Below are 25,783 nucleotides of genomic sequence, written 5' to 3'. Positions count from 1 at the left end.
TTTGATAACCATTCTTGATGTTTCATGCCATAGGACATCCCTACAATTCCTCAATACCACGAATCAATCGATGTCTTTCGCCAAAGCGAACACGCCCCTTCCATTTCAAATTGATTCCATTCAATCCATTCAGATTGACTTCCCCAGGATTCAGCAACTTGATCTTCCATTGTGTGAAGGGAGTAGGCTCGGCATGATCTTTAGTCTCGAATATAGGCTCATCGCGTGTCGTACCTCTCGTGCCATCGGAATAAAGATCGTATGAGCACCTTCTTACCTGGGGAATACTGGAAAAATGGAATACTTGGTTATTATAGATATCTGAATAGATACCCGATGTTGTGATTTGCAGCTTCACAACAACAACGCCACCTTGCATTGCTTCGGGTCTAGGGAGAATCCCATTCAAAGTAGGATCCATACCATTCAATCGGTAATGAGACCCCTCAACAAATTGACTTGCAAGATGCTTATCGGTAAGGAGAGTAAAACTAGCAGTGTTATCACTCCTCTTGATGCCATCAATCATTGATTGGCCTTGGTTAGAAGGGAGCTGTAACCTCAGGTCAGTCAACACCTCTTGCGGTAAGTAAACTGCCAAACTGAGCAGGAAATTGATTTGGCAAAAAGGGTGATCCTACCGTGTTTGATGGAATGTCATAATTAAAGGCTAACATAAAATTAGTGAATCTGCGTGAAAGGATAGAAATACAATCAAGTACTTACGTTGATGATCACTCGCCCATCTTGAGTCGGCACGTTCCAACTCCATGATGACAGTAGAGAGATCTTGTTGATACTCGACCAAAGGCTTTTGTCCATCGAGAGTAATTGAACTATCAGAAAGCGCCCAATAGCGATATGCCCAAGCCATATTTCGGAGTGAGAGGACGACATTAGTTCGTAAAGCCATGGCCCGGTCATAAAACATTGATTTGGCTTCAAGGTAAACAGCTTCTTGACCAACAAACCCGGCCTTTAATGCTTGAAGATCTGCAATGTCTTGGGAACACCGAATTACTTCCATCTGCGTCTGAACATATTCATAGCCAGATTTAACTGCCTCTGCTTGTGCTTGAGCCAATTGTTTCCCATTGATAGCGTGCTTTCGTAGGCCTAGTTGGTACGCACTTGCGCCTGCAACGCCCTGTGAAACCGCGAATAACATTTGATCATCAGCTTCTAGGAGCCATCTATCCCATGCAGCCATGGTTACGATAGCAGCAGCATCAGCGTCCCCTCGGCTTGTACCGGAGATATCCCCCGTAGTAGGAATATTGATGTTTGGATTATTTCCAAATTGTATCAGTGTCCGCACTATAGTATCGACAGAAGGATACAAAGTACCAAGGGCCTCAATGCAGTCCAGAAGAGTCTGCAATGTACCAGAAGACAAAATTTTGTTCACCTGGCCAGCGATCTTCTCTGCTGCAACAACAGCTCCGATCGCCTGTCTTCCAGCTATCGCGCCTTGGGCAACTCCACCGGGACTACCAAGGCACAGCTGACCAACTGCAATTGCAAAAGCTAGGAGGTTCTTAGCTATCATCAAAGCATCATGTTGTAAAGTAACTTACTGACGGTTGCTTTCAGAATCTCGAAAACAGCTTTCAACCTTTGCTCGAAAGCCCAGTTACTCAACCCCAATTGGAAAGCAATCCGTAGAGATTCCAAAGCAAAAACGTCGTTATCAAATTGTTGAAAACAGCTAGTAGCTGTTCTAACAGAAGACTCGTATTTCTCGAGTGCTAAGTTGCGCATACTGATTCGCATGTTATACTCATTGATAGCTTGTGATAACATAATATTCCATGCTTGCATGTGAACATCCAAGGACTGTGCCTTATCCTCAAAACGTTCAAATTGTTGTTCAAATGCTGTCGCAGCATTTAATGCGGCTTGAGTCGTCTCTTTATATCGGCTTAGAACCAACACTGGTGCATAGCTCATATTTTTTCCAGCCATTGCTTGGCCAGCCAGTTGCTGTCCAAGAGCTCTTGCTTGCGTATTGATGAGGGCATAGGCTTGTTGCCTCGTACTGATTTTTGCAACATGAGAGCATAGTGAAATTGCTATGGAACTGTTTCGCCAGAATTGAATAAGACCAAGTTGTAGCTGCGTGTTTAAACTTGCTTGAAGCTCCTTACTGGTGGTAGAAGGGTAGTATCTCTGGTATTCGACTTGTAGGCCGCTTGGACTAAAAACTATAATCACTCCGGCATTGACCTTTCCAGTTCCTATCTGATCGATGACAACACGCCTGGTATTATCGCCGGTGGCTACTGTGATTGGCTGGTTAATCACTGACGCATAGATTGAGACGACACATGTTGTCGTAAGACCTTTTGGGACTGTGAAGGTCACTGGACCGTTGGAAGTGAGAACCCTGGAGACAATAAGGATCGTTCCATTATCGTTAGGCGCAATGATTGTAGTTTGTTCTAGGGCAAGAACATCGGAATAGGTGTTTACTCGGCTCATAGAGTGTGGAAGAACCGTGGAAGCACTAAGGAAAACTCCGCGGAATGTCGCGATTCTCTGAATAATGGGGATCAAAGTCAACTACTGTACAACAAAGCCAACAGACAAGGTCACTTACCGAAGTCTGGTTCACATCTTGAGCTGCTTGTAGTGGAATACTGGCCACGGCTTTCTCATTCGCATAAGCCTGCCACCCAGATGGTGAGTTTGGTTGCGGGATGATGATATTTCTCATGATGCTCTGTTTCAATTATCGAGATTGGTAGAGCAGTGAACTGTTCGCCCAACATTGGTTCGATTCAATTTCTTTTTCTTCGTCAATAATAGAGAGCCAGCTTTACTTGAAGTATGTAAGGAAAAGTCATTCAAAGCACTGCTGGATCATAATATCACGTTATATGCAAGGTAGCAAGCCGGAGGAGTTAAAGGGACATTACAGAACTGATTGGGAAGTAAAGAAAGTCTGAATTAATCGATATCTACATTATGAGTAGCTGCACGAGCTCAGCTACCAAGAAGTGTAATTAAATTTACGGGTGGTTGTGCTGGTGGCTACCTGGAGAAATTTTGATTGAGGTAATGGGAGTACTGATATGCAAGTGGGCAATAACCGATGTCGTTTCCATGACAAACAAGGTCGTGATGAATGGCTGAACCCCTCATCTACGAGTTTATTTTTCAAGCCGTCTTAATGCGAAAAGCTTGATTCATCAGTTCAACTGTTCAACGATTGAAAGAAATATTATTTCATTCGTTTGAGTGGAGGTCAAGATATTTTTACGTGGCAACACAGCCCCCACCACTTCCACCATATGATAATAATCAGTAAACTAAAATGAGGGGTTGGTTTTCCCGCCTTGCAGTGCAACTGTGGTAAGCAAATTCGAGAAGCTATCAGGTCCCAACGAGTTAATCTGCTGTGTAAGTAGACCATTGTTCGGCTTGTGAACTCGAGGAATTAGATGTCATGCTCGAGAGTACCGATTAGATCCAAAAGAAGAATAGTTCCCCGCATACATGATACCCAGTGAGAAGTTTTGCGGCTGCTGCGCTTATTTACCGAGTGGCTTGCGGCAGCGATGCGGGGAATGTTTATTTGCGACGTCCACCTCTGTTTTGTGTGAGCTGTGATCTTCAGTATACCCTCGGATTAAATTAAAAAGTCTACTTTGACAACTTATCCGCAATTGAATGTGGGCTGATTTTTAAGGCTTCGTAACGCAGGAAGTGCCACGAAAGCGCGACAAATTGCCCAACAATGCAAATAATTGGCCTACATTTATATTTTACGCATATTCTGCCACTGACTCATAGTGGGGAAGGTAATACTCGCAATCTCTTGTACTCATAGCCATCAATTGTGTTGTATACCGACGCCCACCTCGATGTCACCCCGCGACGCAGACTTTCTCATCTCGACCTTCACATGTCTGTAGGTCCAAATTTGAACGCCGCCAAGAAGATAGTGAGATTTTCTAGCTACCTAGCTTTTCGGCTGGTTACCACCCAGTGGCATGCCTCAAACGGTATTTTACAAGAAAAAGCTCTAATCAATCATCCTGTGTTTCCCTTTGCGTGCAAGCTGTGTCACTCATTTTTTGCACTGAAAATATCCCAACTTTCCACACATAGCTGCGTGCATCGAATGATAGTGGATATATGGCCGAGAAATCAATCACTGAGGTTCTTGAGGTGTTGATGGCTAGATGTATGTCACATTCTAATTAGCGTTGCAATTTTCCGACTATTTTTGAATTCATCCTGCAATTATCACCCCATGCTGGGAAACACAAGCAGCCTCTGTTTCACCGATTGTGATGCAAGAGGACATAAACATGTTTTCATAACGTGAGGATTCCCAAAACCAAAGAGATTCATAGCCAGCCACAATATTTGAGAACTGAATCTCGATCAATGATTGTGCAACCAGTGTGCATTGGTAGAGAGATCCTTTTCGACCAAGGGCATTTAAAGGAGGGAAGATTTCATTGCTTTTATCGTCGGCATCATCCTCATTGATATCAATATCCTTTACTAAAAATCAATCGAAAACTTCACTTTATCCAACATTCTTAAAATTTATCAGTAAACATGTCATTCGATCCTTCAAGACCAATCGATGACGAGAAGGTCTGGTTCCCCAAGGGGATGTTCGTCGATAATCGTGCTAATTCCAGGTTTGGCTTTGATGCCAGCGACGATGAAAGAGCTTTCATCTTCAACTCTTCCGATATGAAGGCACTGAACCGTTTTCTCGGGACGGGCAGATTGCTTCCAACCACCCGCAATGACTATCTACGATCATTGGGCATTTTGACAACCGATCCCCTCAGTACAGACCTTGCGAGTGAAGTAGACAGTCTCGTGACGACTTACACAAAGGTACGTATCTCAATTGAGCCATAATTTCTCCAAAGTACTGTGGTTCAAATTGTGCACTCGAGGAGAAAGTCTTGTAGTAGAAAGTTGACTAATAAGTACATCATCTTGCTTCAAAAATAGATCAAAACAGACAGTGTTTACTTTAGAGATCACACATGGCGCAATATCGTCGACATGGCAGCGCAAATCAGAATCTACGCCACAATGTCAGGTGGAACCGAGGAAACTTCCTACACAGTTCTTATGCTAAAATGGATCGGCGACTTCCACGACGAAAACAACAAACCCAACCCTGATCAAGCAAAATTGAAAGAACTAAAAGAGGGTATTCAATGGATAGTCAACGAAGAACTTAGGGTTATCAAACAATTACAGGCTGGCGCACAACAAGCACTAGCCGGGTTGGAAGGTTTCCACGGCCAATGCGAACAGCATGAAGCTCGAATGAGAGTCAATGCTACTTCTCTCGAGGCACAATTAATCAGAGAGGGTAATGATATTGCGAGTATGCAAAAAAAAATTGATGCGGCTCAGGCCGAGCTGGAAGAGTACCAGGCTAGGATTGACGGAAGTAAGAAACTTTGAGCTTCTCATTCTCTGTTGAGGATGTTTTACTGACTTTACTTTGTTACTTCGCAGAGAATAAAGTGATAACCGATGCTCCTAAATACATGTGGGTGTAAGTTAATCAGACCAAACCCTCTTTCTCCAACCCAGCTAATCATATCCAGTTGGCCAGTTGGAACATTTATCGGCGTGGGCCTCGTTCAAGCAGCCAAGAACGAAATCAAGGGTATGACAGAAGCCATGGAACAGATCCAGGCTGTGATGGATGAGTATGAAGCCAAGCAAAAAACTGCTTCTCGCTTGCAACTCAACATCAGGTTTGTCAATGTAAGAAATTGGACCTTCTGTAAGGTTACACAAAGTACTAATCCAGATGCTCTCTAGAGCCAAGTAAACAATCTCACAGGTGAGATCAGACCAGCAATGCGCACACTCGAATTACTCCAAGGAGCATGGAAATCCATGGTTACGGATCTTGAGACGATCAAACAGTTGATCGATAACGATACGGAGAATATACCTCCCATGATCCTGGCGAGACCACAGATGCAGAAGATTGTTAATGAGTGGAATGAATTGAGAGATTTTGGTACGTTTGAGAACTTGCATGTTGGATTGTATTTGAAGTGCTGACGTGAGTTTGCAGCGAGTAATTATATTCAAAATTCCTATCTTAGCGAGTCTCCGGAAAATGTGAGTGTGCAACAGTATATCCATCAGCTGGAGACGAGGGTCTTTGTCGCGTCGAGATGTTAGGAGTGGAATACGAACATTCATTTTGTTCGGGGTGGGCGATGAGGAGATGGAGATGAAGATGGAGATTGATAAGATCCAGAATGTGTTCATGGAATTTCATTATGAATGTAGGACATTGCGATGTCGTATTTTCTTATCTTTTGTGTCTTGAGCAGACGATAGTTTTAAGTGAAATCACATGCAATGATTATCGATGCATTCACTGTAAAAACAACAATGGTTCCTATGTGAAAAATATATCTCCGTTGATCTCTCATATCCTATGACTATAATTATCATTCAAAGAAAATTCACGTGAACACAACGGAATCATCCCTTATCGCTCAGATATCTCGATACGTTATGCCGGCAGCTGGTGTCATTCCCCACGTTTTGCATTAGTCTCATGGATGCGACGGAGTCGAAACTAGTGATTTATCCGATGGACTAGCACCGGAAGACGTATTCTTGAATGAATGAATGGGTAGGTACGGCTGTTTGAACTTTCGGACGGAGTTAGAAATAACGCATCATGATATCGAGTTATTTGAATATTTCTCGGCCTTATGCTTTATTACTGGTTTATCTTTCTTCTTGACGAGCGATGTTGTGATGAACTTCATTTACTTACCCAGCACACTTGCATTGGTAGGTATCCATAGGAGGATAGGAAATATTCAGTGTAAAATGAATGGCATCACCACGTATTGAATACAAATGAAAGTCGTGAATGAATATGAGCAGTATAGTATCTCGATTCAGCTATGTAATCTAATGTTGTGCCAAGGCTCGCTGTCGGTATTTCAGAGCTATGTGTCTTTAAAGTGCCCCATGAATAGCACTCCCGTCTATCCCTTGAGAAAGAGAGAACGCGACACTGAGTTTTCGAGCCTGTTGTATACGTGGAGGTAACAGAGCTTCTGGCTTGAGTTCTTCTCGCGTGTCGATTGACGGATACCACGTGACGGTCTTTTCTCCTTGCCGGATCTATTGTGAATATCGGCATACATCAGGAGATTTGTAGGTCGACCAGCCGTGTTTATATCCTAGCCACGGATTTTTCTGTATCCAGCTCAAGACTTTGTCTATCGAAGTTTTTCATAAATCCATCAATCTTTCAAACACCACTCCCCTGCACGACCAATCTCCACATTCCGCCCCATCCCGCCGCTTTCTTCTCCTGTCCCATCGAAGAAGGAAATTCCTTCAAATTTAATCTTTCCACCACACTATAACCCAAATCCAAAAACTTGCACAATCTCAACCATTTCTCGCCTCTATAGTTCTCTTGCTCATCGAGAGCAATTTCTAATAATCTTCCTTCCTTCTTGAGCGAGTTTGTGACGGATTCTGATTTCTCGGGTTGAGCGATCTTGACGTCCATAGCTGCATGAACGTTTGAGGTATATTGCGATAATTTACTCCATGTAGCCAAGTGATTGAGCCAGCTATTGGCGCAGGGTCTTCTCTCTACATCAATTTCTCCACCTCCATGTTTCCGCGACGATGAGACAGGGACGATAAATTTCGTGTTTGGGTATTGGATCATGAGCTCATTTGACGCGCCGTTCGTAGAGATTTCGGTAAATGTGTGAGTACTGAGTTGCGGTAACGAACTGTTTAATGTTTCGGCGGAAATATGTGTGTACCCCAAAGTTTGGAGGGCATTTCCCAGTGCTGAGGTACTGGATGCATGATCGCTGAGAATAAATATGCTGGGATGCTGGGGAGCTTCGATTTGTGTGGAAGTAGCTGCTAGAATTGGGAGGAGGCCAGTGATGAAGGGTGAGAAAAACATTTCGATTTTTATGTCGATTTGAAGTGCTGATAAAGGGAGCAGTTTGAATAAAATATTCAGACGATATTTTTTCGAGAATTTAGAGAAAAAAAATCGATTTTGTATATTTTCGAGTCGTAGATCTCACGTTTGGTGCGTCGTTATCTGAAACGGATCGATCAATGCAAGTGTCAATTGATCAAAGTATAAAGGGAGCTAAATTTTCGAACAGATTCAAAAGACCATGGCATATATTGGGAGGAGTGGCTCAAAGATATACTTTACATTGACCTTACCATGTAAGAGCTCGTTCCATCAATATTGTCAAGGTGCCATATGAAGAGAATATCATTTCCCCTGATTCAGCTAGGAATCGTCCGCTGAGTGAGCCCTGCACCGCGTAATGACATCGGAAGTCGGTGCTTTAATTTACCATGTTTACGCAACGTCTCAGTGTTATTAATAACATTGTCATCCTCTAATCTTGAGTCTTTTTGCTTTATTTTTCTTACGAGGCGAGGGGCGTATTTGGTGGAGAGGATCAACATCTTATGTGAATTCGAGAGATTGTGATTTGTGGATGTGGTGAGCTACATCTGTGTATTACGCGGATACGGCGACACGGACGGGGAAAGCTTGAGATGTGGATTATTAGTGGAGATAAGCATTTTTAAGGGTTCTTTGAATTCTTCCAGAGTTCGAGAATGGAGGTCTTAGCCGGAATGCAATCCACATCAGATATTGATTGCCGATATTGGATCAGCAGGCTGTGTCTAGGCTATTTGTGGTTCCAGATCAGGATGAAACAGTTACAGTGGCGAGAGTGGAAAGGAGGGACCTAGAGCGGTGTAAGCTAAAATCCCCTGAAAACGAAGTGGAAGTACGAGAAAGTACAAGAAGTACAAAAGAGTACATACTAGGATGTTATTTATGGGGTCATCTACCAAATTAATTTGGACCCTGAATTCAGGGGAAGAAGATCTAGATGACAAGAAGGACCTCGGTGAGAGTGAACTGACGCTTCGAAAGAAAAGTTAATATTAAACTTCCCTCGTCCGATAATGTAATATCATAAATTTGAGGGGTTGATAGCCATGCGATAGTATTGCGCCAGTCAGTGACTTAGAGAGTCTTCATTGTTTCAATGACAGCAAGCTAAACTGGCAATATGGTGGGGGATCATCCGACCTAAAAATCGGACACATGGAGTCGCCTTATTGAGCGTGAACAAAGAATCTTGTGGTTATTAGTTTGGAATAATAACCCGGGGAAAATCAACGGCGGGTTCGTGTATGACAGGAGAGTATAGCCTTGAAGTCTGAAGTTTGGAGTTTGATATGGGTTAAACCCCATTCCAAGTATCGAAAGTTCGCTGGCGAAATATCGACAAGGGCATCCATACTTGATGAACTCTCGACTGCTGGCAAAATTATCGCAAATTAACTCGCAATCCATTCCGATTAAAGTGTTCAGATTGTATATATGACAAAGAGCTGGAGAATAGGTCTAGAAGTACAAAAAGATATGTTCAGCTCTGCATAATCTGGTAAAAACAGCGAGTTGGTACTTGACATAGCTTTTGCATGCGTAGAGATCAATTTTTGCCCATTACCATCATTTTTTGTATGTCCTTTAGTCAATTCATTTAGCTGGGATGTTTCCAAACCAGTTCTCGCAGAAACAGTTGATTATTTTTCGATGGACGATTGCTTTTTCAGGGTGATGGTATTTGTGCGAAACCTCACATTGACAGGTTCCGAGGCCACATTTCTCAACACACGAATATCATCTGCCGTAGGATAAGCATTCGAGTGGAGCGAAGTATTGCCACATAATTTTCTTCTGCTAGAACCCTTCAAACTCTTGGATCTTTCTCGTAGCTATGATCTTCAGATTTTGCAATTTGACAGTCTATTTGCACGGGACACTGGCCGCCTGGTCAAGCCGTGCTTGCGGAAAATTGAGAAGTATCATCTCACATTTTGGACAGATTGTGGACATGAGCATATCGGATTTTTGGCTGTTATAGACAATCGAGTGGGCATTAATGTACAATATGATTATCGCTTCTTAATGAGATATTGTCTCTTTATAAAAGGTTACATTGATTGCTGGAGGTATGTCTGTTAAAAGTGTGAGTTGTGAAATACTGCTTAGGCCTTGAGAAATTTAACAAATTTCTCGATTATATAAGCAAACATCACAGCACGTGCACTATTGGCGGATGTAAAAATTACTATCATGACTTCATCCACCACATCAATTGTATCATTCACGAAGACTCACTGATGGAGGTCAAATTGGAAGATTGGATTTTTTTAATGAAGGTTTTGTGTAAACGATTGACATTCTTATACCCCCATATGTTTCCTGCTTCTGTTTTCCCGTCTTGACTTACAACTTCAAATTGTCAACAACTAAATACATGAAAGAAGATGAATGGTCAGCATTTAGCCGATCCTATGTACAGACTTGTGGAGATTATCGGCTCAGGTTGAAGACCTAATTGTTCCTGAGGGAAACAATCTATTGGCATTGGTAGTAGTAAGGGTTCACTACAACACAGGTGGTGCCAGAAACGCAGGCGGTAGCTCCGGTCCATCCAGTACCTCCACATTGGCCATACTTGGCAACACCAGCTCCAGAAGTTGGAGTTGATGCTGGTGCCGAGCTTGAGGTTGTAGTGCCTGGAACCGTTGGGACGGAACCACTTCCACCAGTGTAGGTAGAGTTGATGGGACCCCACTTGATGTTAGAGAAGGTGACGGAAGAACCTGGAGAATTGGCTTCAACATCAACTGGGCTACCTGAAGTAGCACTGCATGATCCTCTAGTGACACCTGCAGCGCTTGGGGACTTGGTTGGTGGGTAAGGAGCATCGAGCCACAACATGTTGGCGGTATGGTCATCCCAGATGGACATGACAAGTACCATACCCTTTGCCAAAGCTTTGCTCATTGTGGCAAGACCTCCCTTAATAGCAAATTCGTTGGTGTCGCCAAAAGCAGTCTTTTGTGCAGCACAGAAAGAGTCGGTGATAGAGTTTCCTGGAACTCCAGCAATTGTAGATTGCGAGTTTGGTACCACGACTCCATTTTGAACATAGAATCGTCGGATTTCCTTCAAGGTACCTGAAGCTGTTCCATCGTTGGTGATGAATTGGGTTACAACGGTGAAAACTTTGCTGGTATCTACCTTAAGACCTGGACCATAGAATGAGGTGTTACCTTGGCGGTAAGAGTTGAAGTCACAACCATCAGCATCGCACAGAGAAGAGTATCTTGCTCCAATGCCGCAATCGGTCCCAGTGCAACGAGTCTGTGCGTCGACAGAACATGGATGAGGAGTGTAAGCGGCAGAGATCTTGTTGGCTTCCCAAATATCCATTTCGGTACAGCATGAACCATATTGTCCTGCACCAGCATTGACATCATTACTAGATGGAGTCCAGCCTACAGAGTTTGCCTGCGATACTGTTAGAATATGGTGGACGTTCGAAGAATACAAAGAGAATCAAATACTTACTACGCCGTTGATGAATTTGATGTCCTGTGGACATTGAGCATCACAGTAACCTGTACCGTATTTGGCACCAGCCTATTGATAATAATTAGCATTATTTCTCGACTGGGGATTTAGTTCTTGAAGTACCTTATTGGTTGGGAAACGGGATAATCCTCCATCAGCATCCATTGCAGAAAAGTACAAGGCACCGTTAAGACCACATGGAAGGTTCGAAACGTCAACATCGAATGTGAATTCTTGATTCAAAAGCTTAAGCAACTGGTATTGCGTTGTCGATCCAGCAGCCATCAAATAGGTACGAGAGCCAACGTTGGTGTTTGCACCCTTGGTGACGAAGTTGAGTTTGAGCGAATTGCCACTTGTGGTGATTCCATAAACTCCAGAATAATCCGCACCATCCAAAGCACAATTTGCAGCGCAAGTTACTCCATCGGGGCAAAGGGTTTTATCCCAAGTATTGCCTGTGTAGCAATTGGTGGAACCAGTGGTCGAGTGAAGCCATCTCCAGTTGGCGTCGACGACAATTGACTGACTGGAGGTAGTACAACCGCTAGCAGTACATTGACTGACACTGAGGGCCGGGTGCGTCTCTGTGGTAAGCGTCCCGACTTGTTGTGCGCGGGCGGCCGCTAGAAGAGAAGTGAAGGCAAGTACTTTCGAAATCATTTTGAATGGATGTTGATGATTGTGTTTGAAAGATGTAGAATTACTGACAGCGAGGACAGATCCATTATATAGTCTTCATTTTTGCCAAGATATTCTCATCACGCTGGATGTACTTCATCAAGTCCATTCTCATAATTTACTAACTGAGATCTTCAGAGGCAATCGATGAATATGGAAGTACGGGCAGACAGCCGGTCAATCAAGGCAGCTGAGTATTGCAGAAAAATGATTTGGCGTATAATTTGCTCTACTCACTCAACTCCTATGTTGAGGGATGGCTCTAACAGCTGCCCAAGCCCGTGTTAATCACGGATATTTGCTGCAGGATCAGCAATCATATTCGGAGCGGAGGAAATGTATCCGCAAGGGAAAAAAGTAATGGCGAAGTTACTCAGTACGGAGCAAATATGCATGGTTTGTAGATTGATTAACATTTGAACATCGCCGCTTTCACAATTGAGACACCTCGGCTTTCGTAAAATGCTAATTTACTATTAGGATTTATTCCCGGACTCGATTATGGCTGTTATCACGGCGACAATGCTAGGATTATTTGAGTTTATCCGTTTCGCTAGACTTAGCAAAATTGACGTCTGGTGATAAGCAGGATCTTACAATACAATAGACAGTTTTTTGTAAGATGATCCAATAATGCTCATCGTTGTGGAGATTTGCTTGCATATGATCCAGATAATCCGGGGACGCCAATAAGCTTAATTAATTATCCGGGATATACCAGACCACAACCGCTGAAAACGACACCTCAGATTCTGCATCGAGCCTCCCCACATTTTCCCTGACATATTGTGGGGTCCCCGTATAGTTATCTGTAGATTATTGGGCGTCACTTCGGATTATGCGGGGAGAAACTAATTCATCTACCGCCTATGTTCCAAACGAACTGCGGATCTAGAAAGTCGCCAAATAGGCTAAATGGAACTTCCGAAGTGCCACAGCACGCACCCATGTGCCGCCATCTGTCCGATACAGATTTTTACCATGTGGAAATTGCATTTTAAAGATCACCAATTGATGATTGTCCTTGAATCCTTGTTATCTTAAATTCGATACATTCTTTGAGGTGCATAATGCATCCATCAATGCTAAACAGTGATATCAAATATTACTTTCATGATGGTTTTGCACTGCCCCGAGTTATCGACAGTTGAGAGGCTAATTGTGGATTCTATTTAGCTTTTCATGTAAGCGCCTACCAGCGGACCGGCGAGCCGCCTCGGATGTACCTTAATATACACATCAATCGACTAAAGTTCGGAGGCGAAATGCTTGGCAAGAAGTCACGGTTCATTTTTTCTATCAATCTAGTACAAAGGTACTTTAAAAAGTGGATTATATCACATTTTTACGGAGAGTGAGTTCCAGTGGAGTAAATTAAGGTCAGAATGAGTACCCAACTTTCACCCAGTGTCAGTAACATCTGCTCACAACCAATCATGTTACAATTCAAAGCCACACTGTCAACCTACTCTAGCTCAACATAGATATATCTACCGAGGTAGAATGCTGAAGAATCTTATCGGGTCCTCTTTGCTCTCGTGACGAGCCAATTACTCCGATTCTCAGACCAGAAACGATGCCAGAAAAATAAACGAAATGTATCTCATCTGGCAGGACTATTGAATGCGTGCCAAGAGCTTTCTTATCACAATAGGGGTTGGATTCTCATCAGAATTTCTTCATCCTCCAGCGCTACGGAAGTACCTATGAACAAGGAATAGGACCCTGCCAAGCATATCACCTGCTCTACTACACATAGCTGTCGACTCTTGCCAGCGATCACATTCGGCTCGGGATACCCGCATTCCTATCTTTCATTTTGAAGGGTCTATACTGACGTCTATGAAATCCTTCTCGATCAGAGCCAAGAATTAATCAACGGTCTAGATAACCACATCTATCTTCTGGTAACCAACGCCACTTGCACTTTTTCGGCAGCAGCAACCGATACGTTGAGCCGATAGCTTTGAGCTGCAGATCTCACGAAGCTGCGCGTGGAGCTAGATGTGAATATCATGTCAGGCACCGAATGAGAATCTGGGGTTGACATTCGTGTATTTGGCGTAAGCTGGATAATGGGTTTGGCGGCTTGTGTCGGCATCTGCACCCGAATGGACAATTAATCGGTACTCTTTCAATACATCCCTTTCCCTTATGTTTTCTTTTTCCTCCTCACGCTCATGTTTGTTGATCATTTATTCGTATTCTTTGAACTTCTTCTACTTCATTTTTTATCGGGATTTGGAGAAAGATTTTATTTTCATTAAAGAGACTCATGGAATGTGAGGGAACACACAAAACACTTCATATTCTTCTTATACCATTTGTTATTCAAAAGTCGACAAAGGCATTTCTTCGAAGGCGTTATGGTGTAAGTAGTGATTGACTGCACAATCTTACGCAGATCGTGAATGCACATGCTTCACGAAGAACACGCCCTTATTTTGTTGCAAGTCTCAATTTCTGTCGCCTTTATCTTGATTGTCGCCGTCTTTTCAGCATAGTCGTTTGCGGTATATGTGTTGTCGTAAATACGTTTACGGTACCCAACGCGTGCGGGTTCGAGCGGGTTCGAAAGATTGATTACACGTCTAGGCATCTGTCGACTTTTCATTATATTATCCCAGTTATTTCGTTATTGTTATTGTTTACTAGAATGTTTGAACATACATTTGCCTTTTTCTCGTTCAAGCAGACATTTGTTCCCTTGTGTCATTTTGTACCTCTAGCTGCTCGAGATGAGGTCATCAGTCAATTGTTGACGGTAAACTTCTATCGTTGTATATCCGGCGTATTTGAAAATGTCTTTCAAATATGTATCACTGCATTTTCCCTTTTTCTAACTCAACACAAAGAATCTGGTATTTACTATACTACTGTCATTTGGTCGGTTTAAGTGAGACGATATTAGATGAAGTCACATTAAAACAGTGCAATTTTTTGGGACGGACATATGGTGGTGTCCCATTACACAAGGCAAAATGCTGGGGCGAATTTGCTGTAGTGTCACACCGATAAGGTATTGGTGTAACAGAAATGTGATCGGGAAAGCATTATGCTTCTCTCGACTGATGAAGCGAAACGACATGATAGAATGATTTTCAATGATTTGGACTAGTCTTATGGGGTTCCTACCATTAGCTCTACTCTTTCGAGTGTTTAAGATCTCTAGTCTTCGTGATACTACTTTTTCCCCATGGGACGATAGTGATGCAGCAATCATTGGAGTGAGGAGAGAAAAAGTGAAAGTGAGATGCTATCGTTGAGTCTATGTCGTGTCATGAGAGTAACCGTGAGGATGAGTTCTGAAATGTTAGATGGGAGAATAAGTAAGTTAAGTGAATGCGTGTTCCTCCTACACTCAATTCAAGTATAACTTCTTATGAAGGTTTTTTTTATCTTGGAAAACTGATTTCGCCCCTCACAACACTCTAGAGCATGAATAATTATACTACTACAACAGTATTGAGAGACAGCTGCTGATTAAGCTTGTGAGAAACATAGGTATTTTTTGACTTTTTTAATGAGATACAATAGTAAGTATCGCTCTCTCTTGAATTCTTGAAAATGATATCACAACAAGAATTTGAAGAGACAACTGATTCCAGCAACGATGCCTGTCCAGCAATAATCTGCAGGCACCATTGCAACCGCCCTACAATAAGACCAAGAAAGTTTTGCTTTCATCAAAATGGCCTTTTAGATTTCCCTATACACTCGTCTGTATCTGGTCTACCAAGTACTGGGCATGACGCTCAATCGTCCTCCATCAACCACAATGACTGCGTGAGTACAATAAGCACCAGCTCTTGATGTCAAAAAGAGGATACATCCTGCCATATCTTCTTCCGTGCCTGCTCTCTGTAACGGAATCTGATCTTTAGCAAAGACTCCATCACCAATTAGCCCGGCGGCCATTTCAGATGGAAATACTAAACTCGATTAGCATTATTCTTAGGGATATGCATCGGAAAGATTCTGAAAACTTACATCCGGGGGCAATAGTATTACACCTGATTTCATACGGTGCTAATTGTGTAGATAATTGTTTCATCAGATGTGTAGTCGCAGCTTTGCTTTGACCGTAGATGATTCCACCAGGTGCTTTTCGGTTGAAACCACCAATAGAACTGGTAGCAACAACTTGACTCTTCTGCTCGACATTGCCTTTCTTATTTCCTTTATCCAACAAATTCAAGAAAGCCATAATACAAGAGAAAACAGCTACAGTATTCAACTCGAAAGTCTTTGTCATTTCCTCCATGCTAGCACTTCCCCACGAGGAAGCAAATTCAGATACTGAAGAAGATGGGGTAATGGGTTTTGTAGCCTGAGGACCAGCAATACCGGAATTGGCGATTAAAACATTAATATATCCTACTTCGGACTCGATCTTCGAAACGATAGAAGCTACGGCTTCTTTATCGGTTACATCACCGACGATTGGAATGATATTGCCGGTATCTACGGAAGATGCTGCGGATTCAAGAACTTCTTTTCGACGACCAATGATGTATACTTTCTCGGCACCGTTAAGAGCGAGAGCACGGGTCATCATTAGACCAATACCTAGAACTTGACGTTAGAGAGGTAGGCACCTAGTTGAGTTGGAGAAACTATACCACTACCGCCGCCAGTGACGACAGCTACGAGTCCTTTGACATTGAATAAATTAGCTGCTTGGATTGATGAGGTCGCCATGTTGTTATTTGGTATGATGCGGTATGATATGATATAAGCAACTCAGAACTTGCTAATCCAACAATGATATATCAGGTAGCTAGATAAAAGAAAGTATATATGATAACCGTTCATGCTATCATTTATACTTAATTGTCCCTCAATAACATCGTTCAATTAAAGGGCGTTCGCTCACTAATCATCAACCGTTACACTCCACTTCCCGGCGCAACCCCCACTTCCCGACCTGGCGAATGAAACCTTTTTCATTCTGCCCACAATCCCACCAGAAGCGAGAGCGGTGAACGGAACCCTGCTTTAATTTTGAGCTCTCCATCTTGCACTAATTTTCTGCGCTCCAAAATTATTTATTTCACCCAATTCAATCTCAGTGTATATTTTCCATATCAAAAACCTCAATTCCTTCGCAATTGACTCAGAATATAACAAACAATGCCTAAACGTAAGCGCTCTTCTGCCGATCAGGACGATTCTCTTCCCTCGACCGACCGCGTACGCAATTCCCGTCAAAATGACTTCAATATCCATCTCATCTCCGCCCGCAAACAACTTCGCAGCGCACTCAAAACCGCAAAAGGGTTTGAAAGACAACGACTCGGGAAACGTTTGACAAATGCGACTAAAGCAAGCGATGCGGCGCAAATGGCGCGGATACGAAAAGAAATTGAAGCGTTGAAAACTATGGATTTGGATAAAGTTACGGAACAGCGATTGGCAAGGGGACTGGGGAAAATAAAAGTTATGAGTGAGAGTGGCTTTTTGCCTCCGGGATGGGGACAGAATGGTGAAGGGGTGAAGGGATGGGAAGGAGAGAAGGGAGAGGAGGATGTGAAGATTTGGAATAATGTTGTTAGTGGGATGTGGAATTTCAAGAATGTGAAGAGTGTTTGGGAGGGGGTGATTAGGGGGAGTTATATGAGTATGGGAATACCGGCGCCGGTTATGGATAAGGGAAAGAAGGGGAAAGATAAGGTTAAGGAGAAAGTGAAGGAAGATTCGAAGAAGAACTCGAAGAAGACGGCGCAAGATGAGGGCGATGATAGTGATGTCGATATGGAAAACACGATGCAAAAATTGTCAAAGAAAAAGAATGAAGAGGATTCTTGGGAAGGGTTTGATTCACCTGGCGACGACGAAGACGAAGATGATTCTGAAGATGATGAGGATAATGAAGGAGGCGAATCAATGGACGAAGAAACACTTTCAAGATACGACGCTCTACTAGGCGCATCGTCAGACGAAGAATCATTCGACGAAAAAGAATACTTGGAGAAAAATCCTTCAACCTCGAAATCAAATCCACGCCTCTCCCTCTCCCTCTCACCGAACCCATCACGATCACCATCCCCCGTCCCCTCAATCTCCCTCTCCGACTCAGAAGATGACCAACCATCCATCCCCCGTCGCAAACTTTCTCCCTCCCCTTCCCCCTCCCCAGAACCCCAACCTAAACTAAAAAAACCCAAAAAATCAACCACCACTCCCACCGAATCCACAAAAAACAGCACCTTCCTCCCCACCCTCATGGGGGGCTACTGGTCCGGTTCCGAATCTGCCTCCTCCCTCTCCGACACCGACATGAAACCCGTCGTACGGAAAAACCGCATGGGCCAAAAAGCCCGACAAGCACTTTGGGAGAAAAAATTCGGCAAAGGCGCAAAACACATTGCGGCGGGCGGGCTCTCGGTCGAACAAGAACGCGAAATAAAGCGTGCGGAAAAGAGCGGGAGAAAGGCTAGAGATCTGAGTAAAGGCAAACGAGGCGATTTTAGAAATGACAAAGATAATGCGAATATGATGCAAGTGAAGCCGAGAGAGAAGGTCAAGACGAGAGATGATGTGGGCGTTTTGCATCCTAGTTGGGAGGCGGCGAAGAAGGCGAAGGATGAGAAGGCCAAGGCGACTTTTAGTGGAAAGAAGGTTGTGTTTGATTAGGGAGAGAGAGGAGAGAGGGGAGAGTAGTTATCATAGTGGGATGAGTTGTATGGCGTGTATTGATATCGATATAATAGCAAGTATAAAATACCCCATGTGGATTACGATATATTGTTATTACCTATCCAAGTAAAGCAAAGAGAAAAAGAAAGATGAATTCGAGAGAATAGAATTCAATGTATCTCTACCACCACCTCTCCTCTCCTCTCATCTCATCTATAATTTCATGAAGAGGTACCAATCATTACACCCCCTAGCCCTCTCATAGATATCGCTATACTCTCCAGCAAGGAGAAGAATCTAAACTCCAGAAATTTAATCTCCAAAACCTACTTCGCATCGCAATATTCTATATACTCGCACGCTGTAAAGAAGTCTATTTCAAGACATCAGTCTATCTACGCGCTGTCGGCAGTCTAATATTCATTGTCTCTGACTCTGATATGCTATAAGCCGCCCCCCCCCCAAAACCCAATCAGCTTATTCGTTACCCATGCATCTTATATATCATCCAAACTTCCCATCATAATTATTTTCCGCATTACTCATTCCCCATCACTCAATCCAGCTCGACCCCATCCATCGCCTCCTCCAAACTATCCAATGTCTCATTCTCATTTTCCTTCCCCTGTTCCCCCAGCTTTGCATTTTGTTCCAAAACCCCCGGCTCCACCATCTTCAATTTCCGATCCAACTTCTCCCCTTCCTCTTTCACCTTCTGCAAATCCTCTACTTCCACCTCGCCCTCACTCCCACTCACACTCCTCGTCCCCTCACTCTCCGTCAAAGGCGGTGTAACTTCCCCACCTACCCCGCTCTGTACCCCGCCATCCCACTCTCGTTTCACATGATGTAAATTCCTCTTCAACATGCACATTTCCACCGCGATACCAGGACCGAATGCACAGCCTACGATCATTTCTTTGGGTCCTCTGCTATTGGGTGTAAGACCATCCATGTCTTTACAGCGTAAACGATCTAGAACGCTAAAAATTGTGGCGCTGGAGGAATTGCCGTGTTTCATGTAGGTATCGTAGGAGGCTCTCATGTGTTCGGGGGAGATAGACATGGCTTTTTCGACGCCGGTGAGAATGGTGGCGCCGCCGGGGTGAAGTGCCCAGTCGAAGTCAGAGGGACTGCGGTATTCGGAGGGGAGGGAGGGGAGATTGGAAATCAGGGAATGGTAGCTGGGTGAGACGGCTTCGGCGGCGAGTTTAGGGACGCGTGGAGAGAGGATTACTTTCCAACCTGTTTATGGGGATTGAAATTAGCTGTCTTGCTCGAAAGTGTGGCACCAAAAATCGGGGTGAATATAGGACTCGGAAAAAGTAATATCAACATACCAAGCGGATCAACATCAAACCCTAGATCATGTTCAGTATCTGGAATCATCTTGTGTTCCCATCCCAACAAATCATAAACACTTTCCTCCTCTCCCGTCCCACCAATCCCATTACTGAGTACACACGCACTGGCACAATCGCTAAAGAGCGTGACACCAATTCTCGTCTCTTGCAATTCATGTACACTATCCAATTCACTTCTTACCAATAAAGAACTAATTTCCAACGCCATGACCAAAACTCTTGCTTTTTTCCCTCGGAAACTATGTCCCAATGCCAAGTTTGCCGCGGTTCGTAAACTTGCCAAACCACCGCTGCATCCAATTCCGTGGAGCAGAACTTTTTCAACCGGTTGTGTTATTCCTAAAGCTTTGCACACGAAATGATCGTACCCGGGATTAGCGCTATTGGTACATGTTGTGCTGACTACGTGGGTGATGTCGGAGGGATGGAGATGGGCTTCGTGGAGAGCTTTGCGACAGGCGGTTACGGCGAGGGCAACGCCGTCTTTGAGGAAGATGGAACACAGTTCGGTGATTGTGGGGGCGCGATCCATGTTCGCCATGGGGTGGTCGACGGTACCGATTGCGGAGCGGGTTTCGATGCCGGTGAAATTGTTGATTGTGCAGACTTTTTTCATTCTAAGAATTGAGGGTTAGTGTGAGGTATGAGGCGTGTTGTAGAGAGCATTGAACACTGGGCCTTCAGGACTTGAGGGGGATTGAGAGGGATTGAGAGAGGAGGGGAGAAATAGAGAAAGGGAAAACTTACGCTGGAGAGTCCGGATAGTGACGTTTGGTTAGAGTATCTAAATCTGCAGGTGCCAGTAGAAATGGAGGGTATTCGACTCCCAATCCAACGATTGAAAGATTGAGATTCCCGAATCCATTTTGAGTGGTAGATTGTTGTTGGGCGTTTTGCCCTTCCGTGTTGTTCGACATGGTTGAGAGGTGTGGATGTGAAATTATCTTAAAATTTTGTCAGAGAATACAATGCCAGAATTGGTGGCTGTTATTGAACGAGCGTGTGGTGTGAAAACAAAAGATAGAAGTATCTAAAGAGTGTGATTGTATGAGTATACTTAACAGCTTATAATATAAAATAGTTGTGACTTGTAACTTGTAAAGCAGGGAAGTAGAGTACACACCAGGTATCTTACCCTGATGAGGTAAAGGATAAAAGGAAAGCCGAGGTTGGGGCGTGAGATGTATCAAAATAGCTGACCAGCCTTGTGCATACGAGTAGGTCCCTTGATGTGAGATGGGAGAAGAACGTGAGGATATATGGCTTATGAGAACCTTACTGCCAAGTAGATTTCCGATACCTAGTTCCTTGAATTTATTGAGATGCAATTTGGATGAGGATTTATTATTGCTATCAGATAGATACTTGAAGGAAAAATCAGATAACGGAACAATATACTATCGATTTCTCACATGCCAATCAAAATGATTCCATTTCTCAACCATGCAACTCGATTAAGAAATTCTCATCCGAATTATCTTTTTGATCCATGCAAACCGACCGTAGTGGATCGAGAGTGGCTACTGCGTATGTCACTGAGTCGTTTCGACAAGGGTAGCTCTTACAATAGCAACGGAGAGGTAAGCAAGCGAATAATAGTATCTAGGGACTCGCAACCATTACCTCATGAGTGAAAAGACAATCTGGACGATCAATAGAAGCATCATAGATACCCAAGATGAAAAAAGCGACATCCTCATCTAATCATGTAATCAACATTCGACATTTCCTCTTTCGAAACAATCATTGCCGAGTTGCGTGTGCTATCTTGAAAAAAGCAATCTATAGCTCGAGCTCGACCATCAGATCTCGGAAGATGCGCAAGTCCAGCGGGAAAGCAGGGAATTCGACAACACATATCGTTACAAGTAGGTTGATCGTCTGAGAGGTTATGTAGTGTAGATCTATTTAGCGCCCCGCTTGATATCAGTCTGAACTTTGAACCGAATTCAAGCTTCGCTGTGGGTGGAGTTTCGCTTATGTAAAAATATCATTCGAAAAAGATGATTAGTGTTTTCCAGAAGTGTACTGGATACCCTCTATGTTCTCCCTCAACGTACATTCCTGTATCCACGCTTCAAGTAACAATGTCTCGCATCCAACGTCTCCCTTTTATCCTCCACACCCTCATCGAAATTCCCGCCTCCGTAAACTTCTTCCTCAACCCTTCATCTCAACTTTCCATCCCAGCACCACAAGCTCACACCATCATCCAACAATACGCGACGCTCCTTTTCGTTTCATGTCTCATCTCAATTATATTCGCTTCGCGATCTGTCGATAGGACAAGTCGTAATGTCGCGGGTGCTTTGTCGTTGTATCATGTTGCTCCTGCTATTAGAGCTGGAGGTAGGATTGTCACGGGAGAAGGATTTGGAAAGGGGGTGAAGGGTTTGGGAGGTCCTGGGGTGCATTTGTTTGTGCATTTTGTGTGTTGTGCAGGTCTTTTGAGGCTATTCCTATCACGGAGAAGGAAGAGATGATTTTAAAGGGTTACTTTGATTATTTGTCCGGAGATTCGGATGGGTTCCTCTCGCGGTCCATCTATCATTTCTGAGATGTATGGGAATACAACCCATGAATATATACTGGGTAAATTTGCAGGGTGCCATTGAAAGACAAGAATGCTTCCAGTGTTTTGAGATTACAGCTTTCTGCAATTTGGCCTGTTGATTTATTGCTTATGAAGCCACAGTGCTTGTTCTCCACCTTTGGCTATCCACCAATGAGAAATCACGTAAGATATGGTTTGATATCTCGTACCCATCACCCCTTCATTGGCTGTCTTACAATGAGTTTACAATCTCTAGACCACTTTGCGACTTCATCTAATCAATATGGCGTCTTCAAATCCCAAAGAAGCGACAAGACGACCCCATAGAAAGTCTAGGTATGGGTGCAAAAGCTGCAAGACAAGGCGATTAAAGGTTTGAACCCCCATTTTTGATCAATAACACCGCCAATCCCCGATTCTAATAGCGTCCCTAGTGCGATGAAACTAAACCAACATGTACAAATTGTTCGAGGCATAGCATACAATGTGAATATATGTTCTTACCTCTCAATCATCCCACGCTTCAAATACTTCCCACAAAGAAGTTACCTCTTCCTACTACAGCGACTGTCGCGCGACGAAATGCTTATTTCTCGCGTCCTGTCCCACGCAATCCCATTTCTTTCTACTTCCCGACTTCCATTTCCACTACCGTGTCAGGAGTAGACGAAGCACTCGAGTTCCGCCTATTTCAACACTTCATAAATATCACCGATGTTCCTCAATTATTTTCTGCATGCAACATATCGCTATGGATCATTCAGCTCGCTTGTCGTCATCGTTCAGTAATGGAAGCTTTGTTGGGTGTTTCAGCATTTCATCTCCGGAGTTCATTTTCATCGTCTTCTTCTGCTTTTCCTACCAGTACAATACCGGAAAGTAAGTCAGAGAGAGAAGTGATAAAAGCGAGTCATCATTATATGGGGTTAGCTATTGCTACACATCGAAAATTAATCATCGAGGAGGGTGTTACGGAAAAGACAGCCGATGCAGTTCTGGGATCTTGTTTGTTCATCACGTATCATGCTACGGGAAGTCAAAAATTCCTTAATCAAGCTCATAATTCAGCGCTCTCTTCCAGCAGCAATACAGAACGACACAGAGAAACATGTAGAGTACCACTCCATTGGTTCGTCCCCATGAAAAGTCTCAAGGATATGATAAACTTAGCCGCAACATATGTTCAAAACGAAGGCATGAGAACACTTTTTGAATGGGAAGAAGCCAATTTTAGGGTCATTCTACAGAATGAAACGTCGCCGGATCCCGATAACGATTATCCTACGACATTCAATTTTCTCCTCGACGATTTGCCGCTTGATGCTCCGGATTATAAAACCTATGCTCTTTGCGTCAAGTATCTAAACATCCTCGGCGGAGGCGAAATCACTAAGTTTATTCTTAAATTCCCGGCATTGGTACCCCCAAGATTCGTGGAATTGTTAAGGGAGAAAGATTTGAGGATGATGGGTATAGTGGGTTATTTTTTGATGTTGGTAAGGAGAGCAGATCATGAGAAACGTTTGTGGTGGATGGCAGGAGCGGTGGAAAATGATTGGGAGGGAATGAGATATGCATATGAAAGTGATGAGGTATGGAATAGGAGGATGGAGTGGGCTAGGAGAGAGATTGAGGGCGGGGAGTTTATAGACTTTGGGATTGGTGAGGCGTTGGCTAGGGGTTAGGGAATGATTTATACCGTTTACCAGCATAATCGTTCGCTCAAGAATCTCTAAGCTCTAAGAGCAATCTGCACTAACATCGGATTGCGTGGGCAATCTGTCCGAAGACTGTAAGGGGAGGGGAAGCCCAGGTGATTTGCAAATACGAAGATCTTCAACATGCCTGAGACTAGGTACTATGTCAGTACGAAGTACCGTAAGTAATAGTGAAAGGGTTTTAGGCCACAGTTCACAACCATTAATAGTTTGGCTGGGTTCAAATCATATGAAAAAATCCCAAGCTCAAGTAAGCTGATCATAGATTATAGTGATTTTGATCAACTGCACATTTACGAGGGGAGGGAAGAGGTGCACGAAGTGTGCCCTTTTGGCCCCGGGTACATCGATGTGAAGTTTCTGACTTCCGATCCGGGACCTTCTAGAGCCACCGGACATGGTAGGTTCGCCATCACATGATAGTCATGTGATATTAATTCTGAGAATCAGACTTCTTGACGCACAGATTCAGATGCTATGTACCTATTTCCCCTCCTCAAAGCTACATTAACCTCCAAGAATCCTACAACTCATTTATTTACACGTCGCTCAAAACAAAATGTATCTTCTTTTACCACGCTTCATTGATCCTTGTATTCTCGAGATGTAAGATGCTACTTCGGGCAAGTGGGTGTTTACCCATCGGCCGTTATTGGTGAGCAAACGAAAGATGGGTAACATGAGGCTTTGGGCAGTCAGCACTTCAGCCTTCTCCTCGTTTCATGAAAACAATTCAGACAATTTTTTACACAGAGAGCTTGGATGATTTGATCCAAAGATACTTTTCATTTCATCTCTTTAACATAAACAGCACGCATTTGCTTTTGTCGTCACAAACCCAACAACTATGGACGGCCTCAGTACTGCTGCCAGTGTTATCGCTGTGGTACAAATGGCTCAGGCTGTCGGGGGGGCTTTAATGGAATACTATGAAGGAGTCAGGAGTGCTCGCGATGATATACGACGGCTTTATCATTCGATCAAGAATCTCGAAACCGTACTAAAGTCTATTAACGATCTGCCACATACCCTTTCGATCAACATCCAAACTCTCTTGGAAAACAAAACGGGGACTTTGTCGCTTTGTAAGGCTGAGCTTGATGGCATCAAGAAGGAACTCGTTACATTTTTGAAACAGCAAAATCATATCGGAAAGCTGAAGTCTTTAATCTGGCCATTCAAGAAAAAAGATGTGGATAAGCATGTGGATTCCATGGACAAGCATAAGCACGATTTAATGTTAGCGTTTGGACTTGAGAATTTGTAAGTCTGTTTGTTTACTTTTACCCGCCATTCTAGAAGAACAAGAGTTCTGTAGAGTACTCATGAGTTCTGTATGTCAAAATACTTTTCAAGT

At 43.5% G+C, this 25,783-nt stretch overlaps 8 protein-coding genes across 8 annotated transcripts; 3 read left to right on the top strand and 5 right to left on the bottom strand.

Moving 5' to 3' along the window:
* Nucleotides 1-40: 40 nt before the first annotated feature.
* Nucleotides 41-2,716, bottom strand: Bfra_011582 (uncharacterized protein; the record flags this gene model as incomplete). The annotated part of the gene is made up of 5 exons (XM_037341909.1): nucleotides 41-553; nucleotides 642-670; nucleotides 727-1,527; nucleotides 1,578-2,538; nucleotides 2,600-2,716. 5 exons carry the CDS (start codon nucleotides 2,714-2,716, stop codon nucleotides 41-43), a joined length of 2,421 nt encoding a protein of 806 aa, XP_037187989.1.
* Nucleotides 2,717-4,572: 1,856 nt separating this feature from the next.
* Nucleotides 4,573-6,186, top strand: Bfra_011581 (uncharacterized protein; the record flags this gene model as incomplete). The annotated part of the gene is made up of 6 exons (XM_037341908.1): nucleotides 4,573-4,863; nucleotides 4,984-5,434; nucleotides 5,503-5,542; nucleotides 5,595-5,757; nucleotides 5,815-6,019; nucleotides 6,077-6,186. 6 exons carry the CDS (start codon nucleotides 4,573-4,575, stop codon nucleotides 6,184-6,186), a joined length of 1,260 nt encoding a protein of 419 aa, XP_037187988.1.
* A 1,096-nt stretch (nucleotides 6,187-7,282) lies between these two features.
* Bfra_011580 (uncharacterized protein) lies at nucleotides 7,283-7,963 on the bottom strand (the record flags this gene model as incomplete). The annotated part of the gene is made up of 1 exon (XM_037341907.1): nucleotides 7,283-7,963. One exon carries the CDS (start codon nucleotides 7,961-7,963, stop codon nucleotides 7,283-7,285), a length of 681 nt encoding a protein of 226 aa, XP_037187987.1.
* A 2,505-nt stretch (nucleotides 7,964-10,468) lies between these two features.
* Nucleotides 10,469-12,133, bottom strand: Bfra_011579 (putative cellobiohydrolase i-i protein; the record flags this gene model as incomplete). Its single annotated transcript, XM_037341906.1, has 3 exons — nucleotides 10,469-11,407; nucleotides 11,468-11,539; nucleotides 11,594-12,133. The coding sequence occupies 3 exons, from the start codon at nucleotides 12,131-12,133 to the stop codon at nucleotides 10,469-10,471; spliced, it is 1,551 nt and encodes a 516-aa protein (XP_037187986.1).
* A 3,750-nt stretch (nucleotides 12,134-15,883) lies between these two features.
* On the bottom strand, nucleotides 15,884-16,852 carry Bfra_011578 (putative short chain dehydrogenase reductase family protein; the record flags this gene model as incomplete). Its single annotated transcript, XM_037341905.1, has 3 exons — nucleotides 15,884-16,083; nucleotides 16,142-16,720; nucleotides 16,774-16,852. The coding sequence occupies 3 exons, from the start codon at nucleotides 16,850-16,852 to the stop codon at nucleotides 15,884-15,886; spliced, it is 858 nt and encodes a 285-aa protein (XP_037187985.1).
* Nucleotides 16,853-17,284: 432 nt separating this feature from the next.
* Bfra_011577 (putative cellular morphogenesis protein) lies at nucleotides 17,285-18,787 on the top strand (the record flags this gene model as incomplete). The annotated part of the gene is made up of 1 exon (XM_037341904.1): nucleotides 17,285-18,787. One exon carries the CDS (start codon nucleotides 17,285-17,287, stop codon nucleotides 18,785-18,787), a length of 1,503 nt encoding a protein of 500 aa, XP_037187984.1.
* Nucleotides 18,788-19,346: 559 nt separating this feature from the next.
* On the bottom strand, nucleotides 19,347-21,071 carry Bfra_011576 (putative chalcone synthase c protein; the record flags this gene model as incomplete). The annotated part of the gene is made up of 3 exons (XM_037341903.1): nucleotides 19,347-20,035; nucleotides 20,131-20,771; nucleotides 20,902-21,071. 3 exons carry the CDS (start codon nucleotides 21,069-21,071, stop codon nucleotides 19,347-19,349), a joined length of 1,500 nt encoding a protein of 499 aa, XP_037187983.1.
* Nucleotides 21,072-22,241: 1,170 nt separating this feature from the next.
* Nucleotides 22,242-24,393, top strand: Bfra_011575 (putative c6 zinc finger protein; the record flags this gene model as incomplete). The annotated part of the gene is made up of 2 exons (XM_037341902.1): nucleotides 22,242-22,562; nucleotides 23,143-24,393. The coding sequence occupies 2 exons, from the start codon at nucleotides 22,242-22,244 to the stop codon at nucleotides 24,391-24,393; spliced, it is 1,572 nt and encodes a 523-aa protein (XP_037187982.1).
* Between the last annotated feature and the right edge of the window lie 1,390 nt (nucleotides 24,394-25,783).

This window comes from Botrytis fragariae, assembly GCF_013461495.1.
Source record: "Botrytis fragariae strain BVB16 chromosome Unknown tig00000251, whole genome shotgun sequence".
Taxonomy (NCBI): domain Eukaryota; kingdom Fungi; phylum Ascomycota; class Leotiomycetes; order Helotiales; family Sclerotiniaceae; genus Botrytis; species Botrytis fragariae.
Note: the sequence above shows the minus strand (reverse complement) of the source record. Positions and strands in the feature narration are given on the sequence as shown.